The 27,500-nt window shown below is 45.2% G+C and overlaps 2 protein-coding genes across 3 annotated transcripts in view; both read left to right on the forward strand.

Annotated features, from left to right (window-relative positions):
- Positions 1–5,324, forward strand: part of LOC139572691 (cellular retinoic acid-binding protein 2-like) — a 12,828-nt gene extending 7,504 nt beyond the window's left edge. The window contains exons 3-4 of the mRNA XM_071395378.1: positions 852–968; positions 4,572–5,324. Coding sequence (XP_071251479.1) covers positions 852–968; positions 4,572–4,622 — 168 coding nt within the window. The 3' untranslated portion in view covers positions 4,623–5,324. The remainder of the gene's footprint in view (positions 1–851; positions 969–4,571) is intronic.
- Positions 5,325–20,210: 14,886 nt separating this feature from the next.
- Positions 20,211–27,500, forward strand: part of LOC139572692 (integrin alpha-10-like) — a 72,705-nt gene continuing 65,415 nt past the window's right edge. For both annotated transcript variants that reach the window (XM_071395379.1, XM_071395380.1), the window contains exon 1: positions 20,211–21,229. In XM_071395379.1, coding sequence (XP_071251480.1) covers positions 21,178–21,229 — 52 coding nt within the window. In that variant the 5' untranslated portion in view covers positions 20,211–21,177. The remainder of the gene's footprint in view (positions 21,230–27,500) is intronic.

A 27,500-nucleotide genomic window follows, 5' to 3' on the forward strand; every position in this document is an offset into this window, starting at 1 on the left:
GTATAAATACTTGCTGAAGGCACTGTATACATCACACACACACGCGCACGCACGCACGCGCACACGCACACGCACACACACACACCCCTCTGTACTCACATTAATCTCTGTCCCACACCCTATCCACTGTCCCTAATGAAAGCTTCGACTCATGTTTGACCCCTAAGCTACAACTCCCCAGGTTGTATCTGTTAGGGGAAACCCAGACCTGTGGACTGTGGAGTGCTAGAGGGACTATGGGATATGATCCAGTGTTGGCTTGGTCTCTGCTTCCACTGGGTTGATCTATGCTGTTACTAATGCCTCTTTAAGGTCTATAGACTCTATTTAATTTGGCATTTCCCATATATTCACTGATACCATATGAAACCCCTCCCTTAGTCTCCTAGGAACAATCTCACTGCACCACTCTTCACCTTCTCTCTCTCTCTCTCTCTCTCTCTCTCTCTCTCTCTCTCTCTCTCTCTCTCTCTCTCTCTCTCTCTCTCTCTCTCTCTCTCTCTCTCCGCCTTTCATTCTTGCCATGTGTCCCTATCAAACTCTCCCTCTGATGGCCTCTGCTTGGCTGTCTCCAGAGGAAACAGACAAACACCCAGAGCCTCTCTCTACTAACGATGAGCACATCACACATTATCATCTCCTAGATATTCCCCCTCTCCTTTCCTCCTTCTCTCTCCCACCCAGAGGCCATGCAATAGCTTACACACTAGGTCACCTCCCTCTTTTTCTCTCACTCTTACCAATTATTGTTCTATCCATCCATTCACCACCCGCCCATCTGTCCAAAACATGACTTTCATCTCTCTGATGCTCATCTAACTATATTGCATGTCTGTCGGTCTGTCTGTCAGAGTCTTCCAAAGTGGGAGACAGACAGTAAGATCAGCTGTGAGCAGACTCTGCAGAAAGGGGAGGGACCTAAGACCGCCTGGACCCGAGAGATAACCAATGACGGCGAGCTCATCCTGGTAAGACTCTCTACTGGCTACCTGTCCTGTCAATCAACCACAGTTAGAGGCATTGTACTGTACAACCGTCCATTGATACATTTTGAACACAGTATGCTTGAGGACCTCAGTCATTTTCCTTCCACACAAAGAAAGGAGGACTCACCTTATCCACTACCAATGTGTAACACCCATCTACTGGAGCCTACACACTGTGGGGCCAGGAAGTTTTTCCATAATACGATAGTCATCCTGCCACTCCATTCAGATCAGTGTTAACGAGGGAGGGAGGGATTGCATTTTTGTTCCCCCCAGTTGTATCATTGGAATGTGATACAAAACGTGGCAACGGTGTGCTTTAGGACCATGCGGGTCCCTCCGAGCGTCGGGGAGGCTGTTTGGACTGTTTATCTGACTGATCGGGTAGGCTGTTTGGACTGTTTATCTGACTGATCGGGTAGGCTGTTTGGACTGTTTATCTGACTGATCGGGTAGGCTGTTTGGACTGTTTATCTGACTGGTCGGGAAGGCTGTTTGGACTGTTTATCTGACTGATCGGGTAGGCTGTTTGGACTGTTTATCTGACTGATCGGGTAGGCTGTTTGGACTGTTTATCTGACTGATCAGGTAGGCTGTTTGGACTGTTTATCTGACTGGTCGGGTAGGCTGTTTGGACTGTTTATCTGACTGATCAGGTAGGCTGTTTGGACTGTTTATCTGACTGATCGGGTAGGCTGTTTGGACTGTTTATCTGACTGATCGGGGAGGCTGTTTGGACTGTTTATCTGACTGATCGGGTAGGCTGTTTGGACTGTTTATCTGACTGATCGGGTAGGCTGTTTGGACTGTTTATCTGACTGATCGGGTAGGCTGTTTGGACTGTTTATCTGACTGATCGGGTAGGCTGTTTGGACTGTTTATCTGACTGATCGGGTAGGCTGTTTGGACTGTTTATCTGACTGGTCGGGAAGGCTGTTTGGACTGTTTATCTGACTGATCGGGTAGGCTGTTTGGACTGTTTATCTGACTGATCGGGTAGGCTGTTTGGACTGTTTATCTGACTGATCAGGTAGGCTGTTTGGACTGTTTATCTGACTGGTCGGGTAGGCTGTTTGGACTGTTTATCTGACTGATCAGGTAGGCTGTTTGGACTGTTTATCTGACTGATCGGGTAGGCTGTTTGGACTGTTTATCTGACTGATCGGGGAGGCTGTTTGGACTGTTTATCTGACTGATCGGGTAGACTGTTTGGACTGTTTATCTGACTGATCGGGTAGGCTGTTTGGACTGTTTATCTGACTGATCGGGTAGGCTGTTTGGACTGTTTATCTGACTGATCGGGTAGGCTGTTTGGACTGTTTATCTGACTGATCGGGTAGGCTGTTTGGACTGTTTATCTGACTGATCAGGTAGGCTGTTTGGACTGTTTATCTGACTGGTCGGGTAGGCTGTTTGGACTGTTTATCTGACTGATCAGGTAGGCTGTTTGGACTGTTTATCTGACTGATCGGGTAGGCTGTTTGGACTGTTTATCTGACTGATCGGGGAGGCTGTTTGGACTGTTTATCTGACTGATCGGGTAGACTGTTTGGACTGTTTATCTGACTGATCGGGTAGGCTGTTTGGACTGTTTATCAGAGTGATCTGGTAGGCTGTTTGGACTGTTTATCTGACTGATCGGGTAGGCTGTTTGGACTGTTTATCTGGAACGTATAGCTAATGATCATCATGTGTGCCACTGTGTTGAACGTATAGCTAATGATCATCATGTGTGCCACTGTGTGGAACGTATACATAATGATCATCATGTGTGCCACTGTGTTGAACGTATAGCTAATGATCATCATGTGTGCCACTGTGTGGAACGTATAGCTAATGATCATCATGTGTGCCACTGTGTGGAACGTATAGCTAATGATCATCATGTGTGCCACTGTGTGGAACGTATAGCTAATGATCATCATGTGTGCCACTGTGTGGAACGTATAGCTAATGATCATCATGTGTGCCACTGTGTGGAACGTATAGCTAATGATCATCATGTGTGCCACTGTGTGGAACGTATAGCTAATGATCATCATGTGTGCCACTGTGTGGAACGTATACATAATGATCATCATGTGTGCCACTGTGTGGAACGTATAGCTAATGATCATCATGTGTGCCACTGTGTGGAGCGTATAGCTAATGATCATCATGTGTGCCACTGTGTGGAACGTATAGCTAATGATCATCATGTGTGCCACTGTGTGGAACGTATAGCTAATGATCATCATGTGTGCCACTGTGTTGAACGTATAGCTAATGATCATCATGTGTGCCACTGTGTGGAACGTATAGCTAATGATCATCATGTGTGCCACTGTGTGGAACGTATAGCTAATGATCATCATGTGTGCCACTGTGTGGAGCGTATAGCTAATGATCATCATGTGTGCCACTGTGTGGAACGTATAGCTAATGATCATCATGTGTGCCACTGTGTGGAACGTATAGCTAATGATCATCATGTGTGCCACTGTGTTGAACGTATAGCTAATGATCATCATGTGTGCCACTGTGTGGAACGTATAGCTAATGATCATCATGTGTGCCACTGTGTGGAACGTATAGCTAATGATCATCATGTGTGCCACTGTGTGGAACGTATAGCTAATGATCATCATGTGTGCCACTGTGTTGAACGTATAGCTAATGATCATCATGTGTGCCACTGTGTGGAACGTATAGCTAATGATCATCATGTGTGCCACTGTGTGGAACGTATAGCTAATGATCATCATGTGTGCCACTGTGTGGAACGTATACATAATGATCATCATGTGTGCCACTGTGTGGAACGTATAGCTAATGATCATCATGTGTGCCACTGTGTTGAACGTATAGCTAATGATCATCATGTGTGCCACTGTGTGGAACGTATAGCTAATGATCATCATGTGTGCCACTGTGTGGAACGTATAGCTAATGATCATCATGTGTGCCACTGTGTGGAACGTATAGCTAATGATCATCATGTGTGCCACTGTGTGGAACGTATAGCTAATGATCATCATGTGTGCCACTGTGTGGAACGTATAGCTAATGATCATCATGTGTGCCACTGTGTGGAACGTATAGCTAATGATCATCATGTGTGCCACTGTGTGGAGTGACATGAAGCTCAACATGAAAACTGCCACTCTGTAAAAGGACGCGTCGTTTGAGCGAACACAAGTGAACCCGTCAAACCAGAGACAACTCCCTCGTTTCCTGGAATCAGTTTGTTTTCCCATTTGTCAAGGACCATGAACAAATGCATCTGATGCATTGCACAATATGTGGTCTGTCTCCGATCATTCCATCTCTCATGCTGAGTGTTTGGCTTCTAATTCAATTAGTCAACTTAGATCTAAAATCGTATGGTTTCCATGGTAAAAAAGGCCAGAACGTTGTAATACAGAAGGAGTGGTTCAGGACACCTCTTGTTGGAAGAGACACAGTCACAGACAGGGACTGAACAGGATGGATTGAGACTGTGTTAATGTTGGATATGAATGCTTCTATTGAATAATGCACATCTTTATAAATTCCTTGGATATGAATAACTATATTAAATATATGTATAAATTCCTCTCATTCCAGACCATGAGTGCGGAGGATGTGGTGTGTACCAGAGTCTACGTACGAGAGTGAAAGAGGAGACAACTCTTCATCCTTCCATCTCTCTCACCACTCACTCTCTCACTCACTCACTCACTCACTCCACAAACCCCCGGCCAGAATGGGCAGGGTGAAAGCAGCTTGTAGAATCTAGTTTAACTCCCGTATATCTGTCACAAAACCATGGGATTGAACCCAGTCTAGTTGACCTATATCTATTAAAGTCAGTCTTGCCAATGTTCTGTCCACTTACTCAGTGAGGTTGTAAACCTGAAATTGTGTATTCTTCTGAGTCTTTGTACGTGCAAGGTTGTTGATCCATGTGTGTGTGTGTGTGTGTGTGTGTGTGTGTGTGTGTGTGTGTGTGTGTGTGTGTGTGTGTGTGTGTGTGTGTGTGTGTGTGTGTGTGTGTGTGTGTGTGTGTGTGTGTGTGTGTGTGTGTGTGTACGTGCTAGTCAGTGGAGTAGGTCTAAGTGTGTGTATCAGTGTCTGACTATATTTGTAGTTGTGTAAACCTATCTATGAGCTCTTCCAGTTATAAGGTCAGTTACTTTGTGTCCGGTCTCTCTCTCCTTCTCTCTTCCCTCTTATCTCTATGTCGATAAAGTTGTATATTTATTACACTAGATCTGATACCGTGTTGCTATGGTTTTTACTTTGTCTCTTTTATATAAAATCTGATCATAGGAAATTATGCTTTCTATGGGAAGACAATAAAACACGATGTTGACTCCATACGGTTTGGGTTTTTGGTAACACACACACACATACACACACACACACACACATCCTGACACGCACATGAACGCATGCTCGCACACTTACTTACACACACAGTTGCTCACACACACAAACAGTACAGATGTAGGCTCTTAATTTGAGCCAGTTTGCTACAGCAGGAAAATAATCCTGCAGAAACAGGAAATGTGAATTATTATCTGGATTATAACTAATGGCCATTTTTGTAGGGGGTTGGTACATTTTTCGTAAGGAAAAATCAAGTCTGAAATTTTAAAGTGGAAATGACAAACTTCAGAAGCCCTTTTAAACCTCAACTACAAAGCAAGTTTTAGATTTCCTGCAGTGCAGGAACATTCTCCGGCAACAGACAGGGTGATCAAAAGAATATCCTACATCTGTAAATACTCAAGGACTAAGATTTTACCGGTAAATAACGCTTTATGTCCGCAAGGCAATCAAACAAGCTAAGTCCCAGTATAGAGACAAAGTAGAGTCGCAATTCAACAGCTCAGACACAAGAGGTATGTGGCAGGGTCTACAGTCAATCACGGATTACAAAAAGAAAACGAGCCCCGTCGCGGACCAGGATGTCTTGCTCCCAGACAGGCTAAATAACTTTTTTGCTCGCTTTGAGGACAATACAGTGCCACTGACACGGCCCGCTACCAAAACCTGCGGGCTCTCCTTCACTGCAGCCGAGGTGAGTAAAACATTTAAACGTGTTAACCCTCGCAAGGCTGCAGGCCCAGACGGCATTCCCAGCCGCGTCCTCAGAGCATGCGCAGACCAGCTGGCTGGTGTGTTTAAGGACATATTCAATCAATCCTTATCCCAGTCTGCTGTTCCCACATGCTTCAAGAGGGCCACCATTGTTCCTGTTCCCAAGAAAGCTAAGGTAACTGAGCTAAACGACTACCGCCCCGTAGCACTCACTTCCGTCATCATGAAGTGCTTTGAGAGACTAGTCAAGGACCATATCACCTCCACCCTACCTGACACCCTAGACCCACTCCAATTTGCTTACCGACCCAATAGGTCCACAGACGACGCAATCGCAACCACACTGCACACTGCCCTAACCCATCTGGACAAGAGGAATACCTATGTGAGAATGCTGTTCATCGACTACAGCTCAGCATTTAACACCATAGTACCCTCCAAACTCGTCATCAAGCTCGAGACCCTGGGTCTCGACCCCGCCCTGTGCAGCTGGGTCCTGGACTTCCTGACGGGCCGCCCCCAGGTGGTGAGGGTAGGTAACAACATCTCCACCCCGCTGATCCTCAACACCGGGGCCCCACAAGGGTGCGTTCTGAGCCCTCTCCTGTACTCCCTGTTCACCCACAACTGCGTGGCCATGCACGCCTCCAACTCAATCATCAAGTTTGCGGACGACACTACAGTGGTAGGCTTGATTACCAACAACGACGAGACGGCCTACAGGGAGGAGGTGAGGGCCCTCGGAGTGTGGTGTCAGGAAAATAACCTCACACTCAACGTCAACAAAACAAAGGAGATGATTGTGGACTTCAGGAAACAGCAGAGGGAGCACCCCCCTATCCACATCGACGGGACAGTAGTGGAGAAGGTGGAAAGTTTTAAGTTCCTCGGTGTACACATCACGGACAAACTGAATTTGTCCACCCACACAGACAGCGTTGTGAAGAAGGCGCAGCAGCGCCTCTTCAACCTCAGGAGGCTGAAGAAATTCGGCTTGTCACCAAAAGCACTCAAAAAATTCTACAGATGCACAATCGAGAGCATCCTGTCGGGCTGTATCACCGCCTGGTACGGCAACTGCTCCGCCCACAACCGTAAGGCTCTCCAGAGGGTAGTGAGGTCTGCACAACGCTTCACCGGGGGCAAACTACCTGCCCTCCAGGACACCTACACCACCCGATGTCACAGGAAGGCCATAAAGATCATCAAGGACAACAACCACCCAAGCCACTGCCTGTTCACCCCGCTATCATCCAGAAGGCGAGGTCAGTACAGGTGCATCAAAGCAGGGACCGAGAGACTGAAAAACAGCTTCTATCTCAAGGCCATCAGACTGTTAAACAGCCACCACTAACATTTATTGGCCACTGCCAACATACTGACTCAACTCCAGCCACTTTAATAATGGGAATTGATGGAAATTATGTAAAAATGTATCACTAGCCACTTTAAACAATGCCACTTAATATAATGTTTACATACCCTACATTACTCATCTCATATGTATATGTATATACTGTACTCTATATCATCTACTGCATCTTGCCATCTTTATGTAATACATGTATCACTAGCCACTTTAAACTATGCCACTTTATGTTTACATACACTACATTACTCATCTCATATGTATATACTGTACTCTATACCATCTACTGCATCTTTCCTATGCCGTTCTGTACCATCACTCATTCATATATCTTTATGTACATATTCTTTATCCCTTTACACTTGTGTGTATAAGGTAGTAGTTGTGGAATTGTTAGGTTAGATTACTTGTTGGTTATTACTGCATTTTCGGAACTAGAAGCACAAGCATTTCGCTACACTCACATTAACATCTGCTAACCATGTGTATGTGACAAATAAAATGTGATTTGATTTGATTTATGGTTTGTGAGTATAACTGTAACTCACCATTGGCGTCTAAATGGCGTCTAAATACACACACACACACACACACATTAGTACTAGTGCTGGCACAATTACCGTATAACCGTGTAACCGACGGTTATGGATGAAGACCGTCATAAAAATTAAACAACTCTCATAATCGTTCGTGCGGTTGAGTCTGTTTCCGCGGTAACATGGACTCTTAAAATGTGATGAAACGTTGTTGCTCCTTGCTGAAACAAGCAAGGTGTTGTAGCAAACAAGTCTTGGGGTGCCAACGCCCCCACAATGCAGCAACAGCACACATAGAAATAGAATGAATCATTCTAAGCACATGCAGTCAGGAGCAGAGGAGGAGAAAATGTGTCAAAAATGTAAAAAAAATGAATATAAATATATTTGGTATTATTTGCTACTTGAACGGTTATTAGGGAGACGGTGGTCATTTGGCTGGCCAATTACCATCATCCAAAATTACATGACCATCACAGCCCTAACTAGTACACATCTTATTTTAGACTTTGTCTCAGCTGTCTGCAACAAGAATAACTTGTCTGTCTCTCCGCCCCCTCGAGACTCTCCCTCTCCCTTTTTCCTTCTCCCCATCCCTCCCGTCTTTCTCTCTCTGTCAATCATCTCTCTACCACACGCCCTCCTTTCTCCACTCCTTTCTTTCTCACTGCCTCTCTTCTTGGTCATTTTCTCCATTCATCCTCTCTTCTCTCTCTCCCCCTTCTCCATTCATCCTCTCTTCTTGGTCATTTTCTCCATTCATCCTCTCTTCTCTCTCTCCCCCTTCTCCATTCATCCTCTCTTCTCTTTCTCCCCCTTCTCCATTCATCCTCTCTTCTCTCTCTCCCCTCTTCTCCATTCATCCTCTCTTCTCTCTCTCCCCCTTCTCCATTCATCCTCTCTTCTCTCTCCCCCCCTTCTCAATTAATCCTCTCTTCTCTCTCTCCCCTTCTCCATTCATCCTCTCTTCTCTCTCTCCCCCTTCTCCATTCATCCTCTTTTCTCTCTCTCCCCCTTCTCCATTCATCCTCTCTTCTCTCTCCCCCCTTCTCAATTCATCCTCTCTTCTCTCGCTCCCCCATCTCCATTCATCCTCTCTTCTCTCCCCCTTCTCCATTCATCCTCTCTTCTCCCTCCCCCCCTTCTCCATTCATCCTCTCTTCTCTCTCCCCCCTTCTCAATTCATCCTCTCTTCTCTCGCTCCCCCATCTCCATTCATCCTCTCTTCTCTCCCTCTCCCCCTTCTCCATTCATCCTCTCTTCTCTCCCCCCCCTTCTCCATTCATCCTCTCTTCTCTCTCCCTCTCCCCCTTCTCCATTCATCCTCTCTTCTCTCTCCCCCTTCTCCATTCATCCTCTCTTCTCTCTCCCTCTCCCCCTTCTCCATTCATCCTCTCTTCTCTCCCCCCCTTCTCCATTCATCCTCTCTTCTCTCTCCCTCTCCCCCTTCTCCATTCATCCTCTCTTCTCTCCCCCCCCTTCTCCATTCATCCTCTCTTCTCTCTCCCTCTCCCCCTTCTCCATTCATCCTCTCTTCTCTCTCCCTCTCCCCCTTCTCCATTCACTCTCTTTCACTGTGAGAGCTGTTTCACAGATCTGAGCGGAGTTTTCCTGGCTCTCCTAGAGATGACTATAGAGTCTAGCTTTACATATTGATCCCAGAGGATGTATCAATCCTATTATCTGTGTTGTCCTGATTGGAGTTCCACATGGTAACAGGAGTCAAACTCTGGTGCTGGACATTTAGGTTCAACATATTTCTGGAAGTTTCCCTACTTCTGTTAGCAGTTCCAACACACACACGCACGCACACACACACACACACACACACACACACACACACACACACACACACACACACACACACACACACACACACACACACACACACACACACACACACACACACACACGGGTGCGCATGTGCGGGCACACACTTCAATGTTAGTCCTTCATCTCTGAAATCACACAAACACATCTGTCGTTAAGGCAACAGTTAAAGATGCAGATGATAAGTGGAATGAAGTTGAACATGAGTCTATTTAATGGACAGGTGAGTTGGCCAGTTGGAACCCAGAGATGGCCAGGGTGGGGCCCAACCAATCCGGCCAATCAATGACCAGAAAAAAAGGGTCAGGAGGCGTGTCCCAACAGGCAGGAAATGCCAATGGGATTATAGGGTACAGTTGATTGACAGCAGATGTGCTTAACGAGGAGCAGAATCTTTAAGGAAAACCTGTAAATGGAAGAGAACTGGAGACACACACACACACAGAGCAGGGTGATAGAGGTAGAGGAAAGGGAAAAGAGAGAGGTGCACAAGGAAAGGAATTTAGAAATGTTCTAAATGGTCTTTCTCTCATGTTTGACCCCTAAGCTACAACTCCCCAGGTTGTATCTGTTAGGGGAAACCCAGACCTGTGGACTGTGGAGTGCTAGAGGGACTATGGGATATGATCCAGTGTTGGCTTGGTCTCTGCTTCCACTGGGTTGATCTATGCTGTTACTAATGCCTCTTTAAGGTCTACAGACTCTATTTAATTTGGCATTTCCCATATTTTCACTGATACCATATGAAACCCCTCCCTTAGTCTCCTAGGAACAATCTCACTGCACCATTCTCCACTTCTGTCAAGTCTCGCTCTCTCTCTCTTTCTCTCTCTCTCATTCTATCTCCCCCTGCAGCTGTGTGTAATTACAGTGTGACCTCAGTAAAGTCCCGTCCTGGCCAGTAAAACCGGTAGATAACTGCCCTTCTCTGCCTGTTTATTAGCCCCTGAGGCAGTAAAAGGCAGCTGTTTTGCCCCCTTCAAAAACACACAGCCTGCACTGGACCCCCGTAAAATCACACAAACAGTCAGAGACACACACGCACTTGCATACCGAACCAAACACACACATTCTGCAAACTCTTCACACGTACCATCAAACACTCACACTGTACACGCAGCTCATAAAACACACACTCAGTACACACACACACAAGGTGAGCACACACACACCATGCTGCACTAAAGCAAGCAAGTGAAAACAACTCACATGCATACGATACAATACACACCTACTGTACACTCCAACCAGAGTGCCTGCAAACCATATATTTTACCATAAAGACAGCATGGGTGCATTGCATAGAAAAATACTTTCCATAAATGTATATCTGGGGCCAGACTAAATCTGAAATTTGTATCCTGACAACAACATTGTCATATTCCATGGATAAAACTGATGCTATACAGTACATGTTGATTGGCACTAATGTATTGGACTTGGTTTGAATGGATGCACCAGCCCGCGTTACAGTATGTTGAACACAAAGCTGTTACCCTTTCCTGGTGATGGAGTGCACTGGTTATGCTAATCTGATATGATGAATGAGACTTCCTAAAGACAAATGGACATCCAATACCTGCTAGCATAGCTAACCTGGTTACCATTGGTAATCAAGGGATATGTGAACCGAGACGTAGCACAAGCTCTAACGAGGTTTGTGTGAATGCAGGTTCGTTTAGGTGCCCTGAGGCCATGCCTGTCTCAAAGCAGAGTGCGATGGATGATTTGTGTTCAGGGTGGTGAGAGAGTGGTGTGTGTGCATGTGTGTGTCTCTGTGTGTGTTTTTGTGTGTGTGTTCATGCGTGTGTCCGTGCCTCCATGCATGCCTATGTGGAATATAGCAGATGTGAGATGGATGATTTGAGTTCAGGTTGGGGCGGTTATTGACACCTGGGTCAACTGCATTCTGGGGAAGCTAGTAAAGTTGTGGGAGGACCGATGCAAAAATGTCCCACAGGCGACAGTACCACAGGGCATGATGGGTAAGAGGCCCACGCCTTTATAGACACAGAGTGCTCGTGACAGCCTGACTAAACACACACACACACACAACATGCACGCCAGCTAGCACATTTGGTGTCTTGGAAGTTTTGGAACGTAAGTCTTTGGTTTCCCATTGGTTCTGGGGACAAAGACATACGTTTCCTGACCAGTAAAACTGCATTTTTAAAAAACATTCTGAGAATGGAAGTGAACATTTTGCCTGAATGTACATTTTCAGGTTTTATTAACGTTCTGAGAACAGAAATTGTATGTTATTTGAAGTTAAGTTAGTAACGTTCTAAGAACATTTTCTAAATGTTGTGAATGTTTTGAACGAAATGTAAAGGTTATTTGGAGGTTTTTGAAATAACTTCATTAAAACTTTCACTGAATGTTTCAATAAGACTGCTGTTAACTTTTTTGAACTCCATGCACGGATAGGACACATGGGAATTCATTTCTTAGGCATTATTCATGCAAACACATTTATTTTCTATTGTGGCATGGCGTCAGTGAGATTCAAACCTATGATCATCTGTCCTCTATCCATACAATTAGTCCCCTGCGCCAATCCACGAATGGATTGTATATGTTTTTAAATAACATTCTTAGAACATTCTTTTAATGTTACTAATGTTTTCTTGTGGTTTTATTGGAATGTTTTCTTAATGTTCTGAGAACATGACTTTAAATTGAACTATAAGGAAACCTACTGAAAACGTTATGCTGAAGTACTCAAAGTCCCACAGAACAACATTGTTTCTTAACATTCTCTGAACTATTTGAGAACATTCCCAATGTCAAATCAAATCAAATTCAAAATCAATTGTATTTGTCATATGCTTTGTAACGAATAACAATAACGAGTAGTGATCGCTGTTTCGGTCACAGGAAATTATGGCGGAGACATTAAGTTAAAAAAAAGAAAAGTTAAGTAAAAAAAAAAGTTTTGGTCAGGAGCCTGTAAGATGGCTGCTATCCACTGCAACGCCATCAAACCAGTTGGAGAACGCTCCTAGAACGTTAACATTTTAATTAAATGTAACCATGTTTGAATGTTTAAAGTCTGTTAAATGAATGAAATACCAAGAAAATACATTTATATACACTACCGTTCAAAAGTTTGGGGTCACTTAGAAATGTCCTTGTTTTCGAAAGAAAAGCATATTTTTTGTCCATTAAAATAACATCTTGTCAAGAATGAGAATGTTCCTTGTGTGAAGGTTGTATGCAAAATAACAATTGGACATGCTCTCACCAAGCTCTAACAAACATATTGTTCTCAGAACGTTATGTGCTAGCTGGGACACACACACGCACACGCACACGCACACGCACACGCACACGCACACGCACACACACACACACACACACACACACACACACACACACACACACACACACACACACACACACACACACACACACACACACACACACATATAAAACTGCCTGCAGGCACACCAACACCAATCCCCTCCAGTACCCACCAGACCACCCAGGAACCTCAGAGATCTTGTAAAACGTTGGTCAAGAATAGTTACACACAACTTACACACACACACATATATTTTCTCTCATGCCCTTTTCCATGCAACACACATGTAATGGAACACACCATCTTCTCAGGTACGTGTGCACTCACGCACGCACGCACACACACACACACACTGGAGTGTTGAATCTCAGAGCAGGTTTTGGGATAACAGACAGGAGTATAGTAGAGGAATGAAGAAATGGAGAGGTTGAGTCAGAGAGACCAACGGAGGGGTGAAAAGAGGACAAACTCTTCCTGGTTTCAGCCCAAGTCTTCCTCCTCGTCTTCTTTGCTGGAAGAGAAAGATGCAGCTGTGTTTAATGTAGCTGCTAGAGAGACTTTGGTCCTCCAGTATAACACATAGATAACAACGGTTAGGTCTGAATGAAGCCTTTGTACACAGATAGACTCACCTAGATGGACTCACCTAAATCAGATTACAGACTCTGAGTTCTACAGTACAGTCTGAGACTAAACTCAAATATGGACAGAACTGTCTCTATATGTGTGAGAAAATAGAGAACCAGAGAGAGAATGAGGAGGATGGAGAGACAGAGGCAGAGAAAGAAAGGATGGAATGAGAAAGAGACAGAGAGAGAGAGAGAGAGAGAGAGATAGAGATGGAGGGAGGGAGGGAGGGAGGGAGGGAGGGAGGGAGGGAGGGAGGGAGGGAGGGAGGGAGGGAGGGAGGGAGGGAGATACAGTAGAGAGAGAGAGAGGGAGAGAGTGCACGAGAGAGACAGAGAGAGAGAGATCAAATTAGTCTTTACTGGGTGATCAACTGGCAGAACTCCATGATGACTCATTCTGTTTCCATTAGATCAACGGACTTTACAGATAACACACACGCACACACACATTAACCCCCTGGCCGGCTCTAGCCTTTTGGGGGCCCTAAGCGAGATTTGGGTTCCCTAAGCGATGCCCACCACCAAGCGGGCAGACATTTTTAGTGGCACCCCTCTTGACGGCTAGGAGAAAAAAAACATGTTTTAATAAAGTTTATTTCCTGCAATTCTACACATTTTGCCATGGGGAAATGAGAAAATGTTGCAGTTTTAAAGCAAGTTTTCTGCAGTTCTACACATTTTGCCATGGGGCAGAGATACATTATTGCAAGTTTTAAAGCAAGTTTCCTGCAATTCTACCCATTTTGCCATGATGTGGAGATACATGTTTGCAGCTTTAAAGCTATTTTTCTGCATTTCTACACATTTTGCCCTGACTTATGCCATGTTAATGATATCTGAGTGAGAGTAACTAACAAAATCAATGGGGGCCCCATGGAGGTCAGTGCCTCTGGGTCCGGTCCAGGGGGTGTCGAACTCATTCCATGGAGGGCCGAATGTCTGCAGGATTTTGGTTTTTCCTTTCAATTAAGACCTAGACAACCAGGGGAGTTCCTTACTAATTAGTGCCTTAATTCATCAATCAAGGTGTCACGCCCTGACCTTAGAGATCCATTTTATGTCTCTATTTTGGTTTGGTCAGGGCGTGAGTTGGGGTGGGCATTCTATGTCTGGTGTTCTATGTTTTCTTTTTCTGTGTGTTTGGCCGGGTGTGGTTCTCAATCAGAGGCAGCTGTCTATCGTTGTCTCTGATTGAGAACCATACTTAGGTAGCCTTTTGCCACCTGTTTGTTGTGGGTAGTTGTTTTTCTGTTTTGTGTTGTTGCACCAGACAGAACTGTTTAATTTCGTTCTATGTCTTTGTTGTTTTTGTTGTTTCAGTGTTCAGGTTATTTTATTAAATTATAATGAACACTTACCCCGCTGCGTTTTGGTCAACTTCTCTCCAGGACGATCGTTACACAAGGGTGGAGCAAAAACCTGCAGACACTAGGCCCTCTGTGGAATGAGTTTTACATGTGGACTAGACTAACTTACCAATATAACATGTTGAGCTGACATGGCTAATTGAGTGACTGACAAAACAAGAGAAAAACTGCTGATGCACATTTATTTTTCTCCCCAATTTCATGGTATCCAATTATTAGTAGTTACTGTCTTGTCACTACAACTCCCGTACGGGCTCGGGAGAGACAAAGGTCGAGAGCCATGCATCCTCCGAAACACAACCCAACCAAGCCACACTGCACGCATCCAATGTGTCAGAGGAAACACCGTACACCTAGCGACCTGGTCAGCGTGCACTGCACCCATCCCACCACAGGAGTCGCTAGTGCGCAATGAGACAAGGATATTCCTACCGGCCAAACCCTCCCTAACCCAGACGACGCTAGTCCAATTGTGCATTGCCCCATTGACCTCCCGGTCGCAGCCAATTGCAACAGAGCCTGGGCTCGAACCCAGAGTCTCTGGTGGCACAGCTAGCACTGCGATGCAGTGCCTTAGACCACTGGGCCACCCAGGAGGCCCTGCACATCCAAATTTCTAACTTGCAACTTGTGTATTCTACTATTGTAACTTTCAACAGTAAGTTGAGACCCCATCTGAGTAAAAAAATAAAAAAAATAAAATAAAAAAAAGTTTTATTTATTCATGTCGATTGAGCCGACATATGCAGTGTTTACCGTGAATGTGATCTCCGCGAACATTGAATCCCGGCTTAAGTTGCTCTGGATAAGAGCGTCTGCTAAATGACTAATGTCATGTAAAATGAGTAGAGAGGGGGCAGGAGAAAGAGACAAACAGCAATATAGAAAGAGTAACATAGAGAGGGAGAAAGAGACAAACAGCAAGACAGGCAGAGTAACATAGAGAGGGAGAAAGAGACAAACAGCAAGACAGACAGAGTAACATAGAGAGGGAGAAAGGGCCTCACAGTAAAGACAGACATCTAAAATGGAGGTGGGATTTAGAGTGCCTGTATTTGATTACTGACACTCTCTCTCTCTCTCTCTCTCTCTCTCTCTCTCTCTCTCTCTCTCTCTCTCTCTCTCTCTCTCTCTCTCTCTCTCTCTCTCTCTCTCTCTCTCTCTCTCTCTCTCTCTCTCTCTCTACAGTGGTCAGGGCAGTTTATGCTGGAGACGGTGATGTCATTGCTGGACGTGCGGTCTGATTGGCTCTGGTGGGGCATTGATGTGATTTGATTGGCTGTGGTGGTCTATGGTTTGGGGAATGGAGAATGGAAAATAGGGAAAACATCATAAAACTGTCTGGCCACTGGACTGGCAGTACAACAGATGTTCATTTTTACTAACACACAAACATTCAGATACACAACAATAACACAACACACACACGTAAAGTTTGCTAACACCCAGTGTTGCCAAAGCCAACTTAGATGACCCCGGGGAACCCCATAGACAAGGTGGAAACATGCAGCTCTTTCCAGACGGTCTACTGCTTCCCACTGTCCACATATACAGGCTGTTAGTGTGCTACTGCATAGCTCAGCTAATGTCTGACGTATGGGTCATGACAGACACTGTATCTGACACTTTATCCCTCTACCACAACTACAGCACATCGGACAGTAGTGTTCTCTCTCTCTCCCCCTCTCCTGCATATCTGAGCTTTGTGAGGGACAGTATCATACTCCTACATAGTTTAGATAGTATCGATTCAATGTGTTACAATAGTTTCCTGCTGCATAACTCATGTTTATAGTGTGTGTGTGTGTGTGTGTGTGTGTGTGTGTGTGTGTGTGTGTGTGTGTGTGTGTGTGTGTGTGTGTGTGTGTGTGTGTGTGTGTGTGTGTGTGTGTGTGTGTGTGTGTGTGTGTGTGTGTGTGTGTGTGTGTGTGTGTGTGTGTGTTGTTTTGAGTTGCACATAACTGTTACTTGATTATGATCACAAACCTCCTCCATTCGCTGTGGTCCCTGAGGCAACAACAGGAGGAGAGAGGGAACAGCAGGAGGAGAGAGGGAACAACAGGAGGAGAGAGGGAACAGCAGGAGGAGAGAGGGGACAGCAGGAGGAGAGAGGGAACAACAGGAGGAGAGAGGGAACAGCAGGAGGAGAGAGGGATCAAAAGGAGGAGAGAGGGAACAGCAGGAAGAGAGAGGGAACAGCAGGAGGAGAGATGGAACAGCAGGAGGAGAGAGGGAACAGCAGGAGGAGAGAGGGAACAGCAGGAGGAGAGAGGGACCAGCAGGAGGAGAGAGGGAACAGCAGGAGGAGAGAGGGAACAGCAGGAGGAGAGATGGAACAGCAGGAGGAGAGAGGGAACAGCAGGAGGAGAGATGGAACAGCAGGAGGAGAGATGGAACAGCAGGAGGAGAGAGGGAACAGCAGGAGGAGAGAGGGAACAGCAGGAGGAGAGAAGGAACAGCAGGAGGAAAGATGGAACAGCAGGAGGAGAGAGGGAACAGCAGGAGGAGAGAGGGAACAACAGGAGGAGAGAGGGAACAGCAGGAGGATAGAGGGAACAGCAGGAGGATAGAGGGAACAGCAGGAGGAGAGATGGAACAACATGAGGAGAGAGGGAACAGCAGCAGGAGAGAGGGAACAGCAGGAAGAGAGAGGGAACAGCAGGAGGAGAGAGGGAACAACAGGCCTAGAAAATGGAAAAAGGAGGCATAGTTCCTTATCCACAAACAATAGAGTAGGATGAAGTTGATCTACCTAACAACTACAGTAGGATGAAGTTGATCTACCTAACATCTACAGTAGGATGAAGTTGATCTACCTAACAACTAAAGTAGGATGAAGTTGATCTACCTAACAACTAGAGTATGATGAAGTTGATCTACCTAACAACTACAGTAGGATGAAGTTGATCTACCTAACAACTACAGTAGTATGAAGTTGATCTACCTAAGAACTACAGTAGTATGAAGGTGATCTACCTAAGAACTACAGTAGGATGAAGTTGATCTACCTAACAACTACAGTAGGATGACGTTGATCTACCTAACAACTACAGTAGGATGACGTTGATCTACCTAACAACTAGAGTAGGATGAAGTTGATCTACCTAACAACTAAAGTAGGATGAAGTTGATCTACCTAACAACTACAGTAGGATGAAGTTGATCTACCTAACAACTACAGTAGGATGAAATTGCACGACACACAGATTTGTGATCTGCTATATGGTAGAGTTAGGATTTGGGGAGGATAAGCTGATCCTAGACCTGGGCAGTTTCTACTACTGTAGGATCCACTTGGTTGACAGAGTTGATTTACGAGAAAAAACAAAGATGCTTAGTTACCACCAACCACTCCACAGAAGACACAAACAACAGTAGAAGTTGCCCTTAGGCACAGATGTAGGATCAGCTTACCCTCACCAAATCTTATCTTTAGCTATAAGGGGAAAAATGCAAAACGGGCCTTAGACCAGTGTGAGGGCTCAACATTCACTCTAGTCCCAGAATTAGGAACGCTATTAGAGAACAGCGACATCCACTAGTGCAACGGTTGTACTGTCCTATTAAAGGGGCTCTGCCTATGTATGCAACAGTTCCACCTGCAAAGAGGCCTTTGTGTCTTTGTCCGTAGCTGTAAAGGAATACAATTCCATAAAGGAAAAACTGAATTTCACAAACCATGAGGATCAAGGAATTTGATAAATAGTTGAGTAAAGCACTTTTAAGTGTGATCAGGTGGGTCAAACCTACAGTGCATCTCAATAGTCTAACGAAGTGGCTTGCTGACCCACAGCATTTGGGAGACTGAATTAGTGATGCACTGGCGCAATCCTGTGGATGTTGAGTGAACTACATCCACAACTCTCAACCAGGAGAACAGAGACCACTAGGTGGCCTCAGAGAGCTTTAAAGTGGTCTCTAGTACTGATTAATTATCATCCTGAAGTTGAATGTATTTATGACAGTTAGATGGAGACAGACAGACTGACAGAGACACAGTGTGTGTGTGTGTGTGTGTGTGTGTGTGTGTGTGTGTGTGTGTGTGTGTGTGTGTGTGTGTGTGTGTGTGTGTGTGTGTGTGTGTGTGTGTGTGTGTGTGTGTGTGTGTGTGTGTGTGTGTGTGTGTGTGTGTGTGTGAGAGAGAGAGAGAGAGAGAGAGAGAGAGAGAGAGAGAGAGAGAGAGAGAGAGAGAGAGAGCGAGAGAGAGATAAAGAGAGATAAAGAGAGATAAAGAGAGAGAGAGAGATAAAGAGAGAGAGAGAGCTAAAGAGAGAGAGAGAGAGAGAGAGAGCGAGAGAGAGATAAAGAGAGATAAAGAGAGAGAGAGAGAGAGAGAGCTAAAGAGAGAGAGAGAGAGAGAGAGAGAGAGAGAGAGAGAGAGAGAGAGAGAGAGAGAGAGAGAGAGAGAGAGAGAGAGAGAGAGAGAGAGAGAGAGAGAGAGAGAGAGAGAGAGAGAGTGTGTGTGTATGTATGTGTGTGTGAGAGAGAGAGAGAGCGACTAGATTGCTATGTGGCCCTTAACAGAGAGTACACAGTGGCAGAATACCTGACCACAGTGACTGACCCTAAATTAAGGAAATCTTTGACTATGTACAGACACAGTGAGCATAGCCTTGCTATTGAGAAAGGTCGCCGTAGGCAGACCTGGCTCTCAAGAGAAGAGAAGGCTATGTACACACTGCCCACAAAATGATGTGGAAACTGAGCTGCAATTCCTAACCTCCTGCCAAATATATGACCATATTAGAGACACATATTTCCCTCAGATTACACAGATCCACAAATAACTATTGTTACAACATTGTATATAGACATAATATGACATTTGAAACGTCTTTATTCTTTTGGAACTTCTGTGAGTGTAATGTTTACTGTTGATTTTTTATTGTTTATTTAACTTTTGTTTATTATCTATTTCACTTGTTTTGGCAATGCAAACATATGTTTCCATGCCAATAAAGCCCCTTGAATTGAATTGAGAGAAAGAATGAGACAGAGATATAATTCAGAAAGAGATTTATTTGAGAGAGAGAGAGAGAAAATTGAATTGAGAGAGAGAAAGAGAGAGATAAAGAGAGATAAAGAGAGAGAGAAAGTCGTTTGGGGTTTTCAAAATGCGAACCAGGCGCGCGCTGAGAGAGAAGTCGAATTGAGGGACGCGCGAGTGAAGGAAGGTCTCCTCGCGCTGGAATAAAAGCGCTATTGATTGTTGCTTTGGAGTAAAACTCCACTATTCAGAGAGGGATACAATTGCTATAAATGAGGGGAAACGCCGAAATATAGGGATATCACCAACCAGAAGTGTGAAAATTGAAACAGAAAAGTTGTCAAGAAAACCCAAACATTGATTTACCTCAAACGGTTTGGTTGAAAGATGAATATGGGTACTTTCTTCGGATAATTTTTGGAGCGTCGAGCCAGGAGGAACATTCAGCAATAGAAAAGTAGACTATCTGACTGATAGTTAGGCCTATGGGTTTTTCTTTATTGGAAGCAATTAAACATGCATTTGTGAATCTGTTACGCATTAGTGAAGGTTTAACGACACTAAATTGGACTTTTCTTCGGGACAGGTGTTGGTTTTGAGCTTGAATCAGTTGTTTAGTTGTTTTTGACAAGTTGTTTAGACATTTGAGGTGTTAGTTGCGCACAGGTTAATTAAGGTAATAATTTATGGCACATATTCCGGCCCAAAAATATTTAGATAGTTTAGGCTACTGTTTGTCAAAAATAAAATAAACCTAGAACAACCTCTGTTTAATTCATTAAAAACCTGTCAACATATTGTTAAACCTGATAGCGGTTACAGCAACAGACCATAACTAAGTAGTCTGTTTTTCGCTCAATAATATGTGAAGCAGGGTTGTCGGAAGCAACACAACACGGTTACATTACAACGCGCCCAAGCAATACCACTGGAACTGTGTTTTTACGGTTTTCACGGATCCCTGGGGAATACTGCGAGTTGAAAGACCGCGCCTGTGTTCGCGCTGTTATGCCGGAGCACTGAATTTAAACGAACTCTAGGGAAATTAAAGCCCAAGTCCGGAACAGAAAGAGAGATAACACGAAGCCCGTCCATCCTTTACAACATGGAGCTGCACAAATACCTGCTACTCCTCAAGTTAATAGTTCTCCTCAAAGGTAAGTTTGTAACCAGTGTGAGTTGTCACGTTGTCTATCATCTCAACCTTTCTATAGCTGTTTTTTTTCTCACGAATACCTTTAATCCTTGACCCCGACCTTAACCTTTTACAAAGTCACTTCAATGACAGCATTTTGAAAGTTTAAGTAGCCTATACAAACATGTTCATGAAAATTAGGCATTTTCTAGTTCGAGATTCATCAGTGTATTCGTTATCCCAATGGCATTGTAGGACCTACAACCTCTGCAGAGAAGTCTCTGGACCTTTATACCACAGCCAGCTAATGCACCTACAGTACATCATAGGTCCTAGAACATAAACACTGATCCTGTAAACCAGTTGAAAGACCTCTATAACCACTACAGTGTGCAGGGTCATTCTCTATGCTGAGACTTGGCCCAGCTATTTACTGTGTAGGCATACAGCTGTTTCCCTGGTTCCCCCCTGCTGCTGCTCCCCTGTCCAATTGTATGATATGGTAATCAAGTTACCTACTGGAGCTCCCTCAGTGGACTCACTCCTTATCTTCAAACAACCATGAATAATGAATAATGTGTTATATTTATACACACTATGGCTTTTCTCTAGGTCTCAAAGCTCAAAGAACTTGAAGTTGAAGTGATTCACCTAAACAACTGCAGGCATCATTCTCTAAGGTACAAAGGCTGAGGCAGGATATTTAGAAAGCTACTTATAGCCTCCCTGTAGGCTTACATCATGTGAGAGAAAATGCCCAGCCACAGCCACAGCCTCTTATGGCACAAGAGGTTTTGCACTTTCACCTCTAACCACAGGGTTGCTGGGTCAAATCCCATTTTGACTGCCACCTTAATCACTACGTTGGTGGCAGAAGTGGGATTCTGCAGTCTGGCCTTTTTTGCCCTCCTGCATGGTTTAACTGTACAATATGGTAATGAACTTACATAGCTTCCTCAGTGTGTAGGGCTATCTTCTCTCCTGCAAGGTTTAACTGTACAATATGGTAATGAACTTACATAGCTTCCTCAGTGTGTAGGGCTATCTTCTCTCCTGCAAGGTTTAACTGTACAATATGGTAATGAACTTACATAGCTTCCTCAGTGTGTAGGGCTATCTTCTCTCCTGCAAGGTTTAACTGTACAATATGGTAATGAACTTACATAGCTTCCTCAGTGTGTAGGGCTATCTTCTCTCCTGCAAGGTTTAACTGTACAATATGGTAATGAACTTACATAGCTTCCTCATTGTGTAGGGCTATCTTCTCTCCTGCTGGTTGCTGGATCAAACCCCGCCCCCTCCCCTGAATTGCAGTGGGAGGGTTAGACCTAAATCCTATCAGTAATATCCATCTCTCCAGAATTCACCTAGAAGCTCCAGTTATAGTAATACGGTATTTCCGTCAGACGAACCACACTCATTTTCATGCTTGTTAATGTCGACTACCCCACCTCCCAACCCCTGCATGTTACCTCTACCATAACACACCTCACTCACTGACTCCTGTTAGACGGCAGGAGAGGAGAGAAAATACTATTATAGTTTCACCAGGAATGAGTGTTGACACAGTCGATAAGCAGCGAGTAAATTGCTACGTTACTGTGCAGTGAGTGGCCATGAAAAGAATGAAGATATGGTATTATTAGACAGGGCAGAATCACGGTAATCTATTGCAAGGCATGATACAGTAAAGCTAGACCCTGTAAGATTTCTTCCTGCTATTAGCAACCTCCATCCCACTCTAGTAGAGCATGGTGAGCTCCATGATGATCCTGGAGTGTTCATAAGTATGTCCACAGTGTATAACACTGTAATAAGGAGGCAGTAGACATCTTACATAAAGGTGGGGTGTTTAGAAGTAGCGTTTTGGATCTATGAATCCATACACTGAGTGTACAAAACATTAAGAACACCTGCTCTTTCCATGACATATACAGACCAGGTGAATCCAGTTGAAACCTATGACCCCTTATTGATTTCACCTGTTAAATCCACTTCAATTAGTGTAGATGAAGGGGAGGCAGGTTAAATAAGGATTGGTAGGCCTTGAGACAATTGAGACATTTACATTTACATTTAAGTCATTTAGCAGACGCTCTTATCCAGAGCGACTTGTGTGACATTCAGAGGGTGAATGGACAAGACAAAATATTTAAGTGCCTTTGAACAGGGTATGGTAGTAGGTGCCAGGCGCACCGGTTTGAGTGTCAAGAACTGCAATGATGCTGGGTTTTTCACACTCAACAGTTTCCTGTGTGTATCAAGAATGTTCCACCACCCAAAGGACATCCAGCCAACATGACACAACTGCGGGAAGCATTGGAGTCAACATGGGCCAGCATCCCTGTGGAACGCTTTCGACACCTTGTAGAGTCCTTGCCCCGACGAATTGAGTCTGTTCTGAGGGCAAAAGGGGGTGCAACTCAATATTAGGAAGGTGTTCCTAATGTTTTGTACACTCAGTGTTATTTATAAACCTGGTTTAACTGTTCTGTATAGGATCCCTGTATGATGTCAAACATGATCTGAGTGAGACCATGTACCAGTCCAGCACAACACAACACTGCTGTCTGTTCAGGCCATGTACCAGTCTAGTACAACACAACACTGCTGTCTGCGCCGGAGTGTACTTCCGGCGCCGAAAAGAGATGGCCGCCTCGCTTCGCGTTCCTTGGAAAATATGCAGTATTTTGTTCTTTTATGTGTTATTTCTTACATCGGTACCCCAGGTAATCTTAGGTTTCATTACATACAGTCGGGAGGAACTACTGAATATACGATTAACGTCAACTCATCATCGTTCCTACCAGGAATATGACTTTCCCGAAACGGATCCAGTGTTTTGCCTTCCACCCAATACAATGGATCTGATCCCAGCCGGCGACCCTGTGCGACGCCGAAAAAGGGGCAAACAAGGCGGTCTCGTGGTCAGGCTTCGGAGACGGGCACATCGCGCTCCACTCCCTAGCATACTACTCGCCAATGTCCAGTCTCTTGACAATAAGGTTGATGAAATCCGAGCACGGGTAGCATTCCAGAGAGACATCAGGGATTGCAACGTGCTCTGCTTCACGGAAACATGGCTAACTCAAGGGACGCTAACGGAGTCGGTGCAGCCAGCTGGTTTCTTCATGCATCGCGCCGACAGAAACAAACATCTTTCCGGTAAGAAGAGGGGCGGGGGGGTATGCCTTATGATTAACGAGAAGTGGTGTGATCATCATAACAACACACAGGAACTCAAGTCATTCTGTTCACCTGATCTAGAACTCCTCACAATCAAATGTCGACCGCATTATCTACCAAGGGAATTCTCTTCAATCATAATCACAGCCGTATATATTCCCCCCCAAGCAGACACATCGATGGCCCTGAACGAACTTTATCTGACTCTTTGTAAACTGGAAACCACACACCCTGAGGCTGCATTCATCGTAGCTGGGGATTTTAACAAGGCTAATCTAAAAACAAAACTCCCTAAATTCTATCAGCATATCGATTGTGCTACCAGGGCTGGAAAAACCCTAGATCATTGTTATACTAATTTCCGCGACGCATATAAGGCCCTCCCCCGCCCCCCTTTCGGAAAAGCTGACCACGACTCCATTTTGTTGATTCCAGCCTACAAACAGAAACTCAAACAACAAGCTCCCGCGCTCAGGTCTGTTCAACGCTGGTCCGACCAATCTGAATCCACGCTTCAAGACTGCTTCGATCACGCGGATTGGAATATGTTCCGCATCGCGTCCAACAACAATATTGACGAATATGCTGATTCGGTGAGCGAGTTCATTAGGAAGTGCATTGACGATGTCGTACCCACAGCAACGATTAAAACATTCCCAAACCAGAAACCGTGGATTGACGGCAGCATTCGCGTGAAACTGAAAGCGCGAACCACTGCTTTTAACCAGGGCAAGGTGACCGGAAGCATGACCGAATACAAACAGTGTAGCTATTCTCTCCGCAAGGCAATCAAACAGGCTAAGTCCCAGTACAGAGACAAAATCGAGTCGCAATTCAACAGCTCAGACACAAGAGGTATGTGGCAGGGTCTACAGTCAATCACGGATTACAAAAAGAAAACCAGCCCCGTCGCGGACCAGGATGTCTTGCTCCCAGACAGGCTAAACAACTTTTTTGCCCGCTTTGAGGACAATACAGTGCCACTGACACGGCCCCCTACCAAAACCTGCGGGCTCTCCTTCACTGCAGCCGAGGTGAGTAAAACATTTAAACGTGTTAACCCTCGCAAGGCTGCAGGCCCAGACGGCATTCCCAGCCGCGTCCTCAGAGCATGCGCAGACCAGCTGGCTGGTGTGTTTACGGACATATTCAATCAATCCTTATCCCAGTCTGCTGTTCCCACATGCTTCAAGAGGGCCACCATTGTTCCTGTTCCCAAGAAAGCTAAGGTAACTGAGCTAAACGACTACCGCCCCGTAGCACTCACTTCCGTCATCATGAAGTGCTTTGAGAGACTAGTCAAGGACCATATCACCTCCACCCTACCTGACACCCTAGACCCACTCCAATTTGCTTACCGACCCAATAGGTCCACAGACGACGCAATCGCAACCACACTGCACACTGCCCTAACCCATCTGGACAAGAGGAATACCCATGTGAGAATGCTGTTCATCGATTACAGCTCAGCATTCAACACCATAGTACCCTCCAAACTCGTCATCAAGCTCGAGACCCTGGGTCTCGACCCCGCCCTGTGCAACTGGGTCCTGGACTTCCTGACGGGCCGCCCCCAGGTGGTGAGGGTAGGTAACAACATCTCCACCCCGCTGATCCTCAACACTGGGGCCCCACAAGGGTGCGTTCTGAGCCCTCTCCTGTACTCCCTGTTCACCCACGACTGCGTGGCCATGCACGCCTCCAACTCAATCATCAAGTTTGCGGATGACACTACAGTGGTAGGCTTGATTACCAACAACGACGAGACGGCCTACAGGGAGGAGGTGAGGGCCCTCGGAGTGTGGTGTCAGGAAAATAACCTCACACTCAACGTCAACAAAACAAAGGAGATGATTGTGGACTTCAGGAAACAGCAGAGGGAGCACCCCCCTATCCACATCGACGGGTCAGTAGTGGAGAAGGTGGAAAGTTTTAAGTTCCTCGGTGTACACATCACGGACAAACTGAATTGGTCCACCCACACAGACAGCGTTGTGAAGAAGGCGCAGCAGCGCCTCTTCAACCTCAGGAGGCTGAAGAAATTCGGCTTGTCACCAAAAGCACTCACAAACTTCTACAGATGCACAATCGAGAGCATCCTGTCGGGCTGTATCACCGCCTGGTACGGCAACTGCTCCGCCCACAACCGTAAGGCTCTCCAGAGGGTAGTGAGGTCTGCAGAACGCATCACCGGGGGCAAACTACCTGCCCTCCAGGACACCTACACCACCCGATGTCACAGGAAGGCCATAAAGATCATCAAGGACAACAACCACCCAAGCCACTGCCTGTTCACCCCGCTATCATCCAGAAGGCGAGGTCAGTACAGGTGCATCAAAGCAGGGACCGAGAGACTGAAAAACAGCTTCTATCTCAAGGCCATCAGACTGTTAAACAGCCACCACTAACATTTAGCGACCGCTGCCAACATACTGACTCAACTCCAGCCACTTTAAAAATGGGAATTGATGGAAATTATGTAAAAATGTACCACTAGCCACTTTAAACAATGCCACTTAATATAATGTTTACATACCCTACATTACCCATCTCATATGTATATACTGTACTCTATATCATCTACTGCATCTTGCCATCTTTATGTAATACATGTACCACTAGCCACTTTAAACTATGCCACTTTATGTTTACATACCCTACAGTACTCATCTCATATGTATATACCGTACTCTATACCATCTACTGCATCTGCCATGCCGTTCTGTACCACCACTCATTCATATATCTTTATGTACATATTCTTTATCCCTTTACACTTGTGTGTGTGTGTAAGGTAGTAGTTGTGGAATTGTTAGGTTAGATTACTTGTTGGTTATTACTGCATTGTCGGAACTAGAAGCACAAGCATTTCGCTACACTCGCATTAACATCTGCTAACCATGTGTATGTGACTAATAAAATTTGATTTGATTTGATTTGATTTGATTTTGATTTGTTCAGGCCATGTACCAGTCCAGTACAACACAACACTGCTGTCTGTTCAGGCCATGTACCAGTCCAGTACAACACAACACTGCTGTCTGTTCAGGCCATGTACCAGTCCAGTACAACACAACACTGCTGTCTGTTCAGGCCATGTACCAGTC

The sequence above is a fragment of the Salvelinus alpinus genome, chromosome 4 (genome assembly GCF_045679555.1).
Source record: "Salvelinus alpinus chromosome 4, SLU_Salpinus.1, whole genome shotgun sequence".
Classification (NCBI taxonomy): Eukaryota; Metazoa; Chordata; class Actinopteri; order Salmoniformes; family Salmonidae; genus Salvelinus; species Salvelinus alpinus.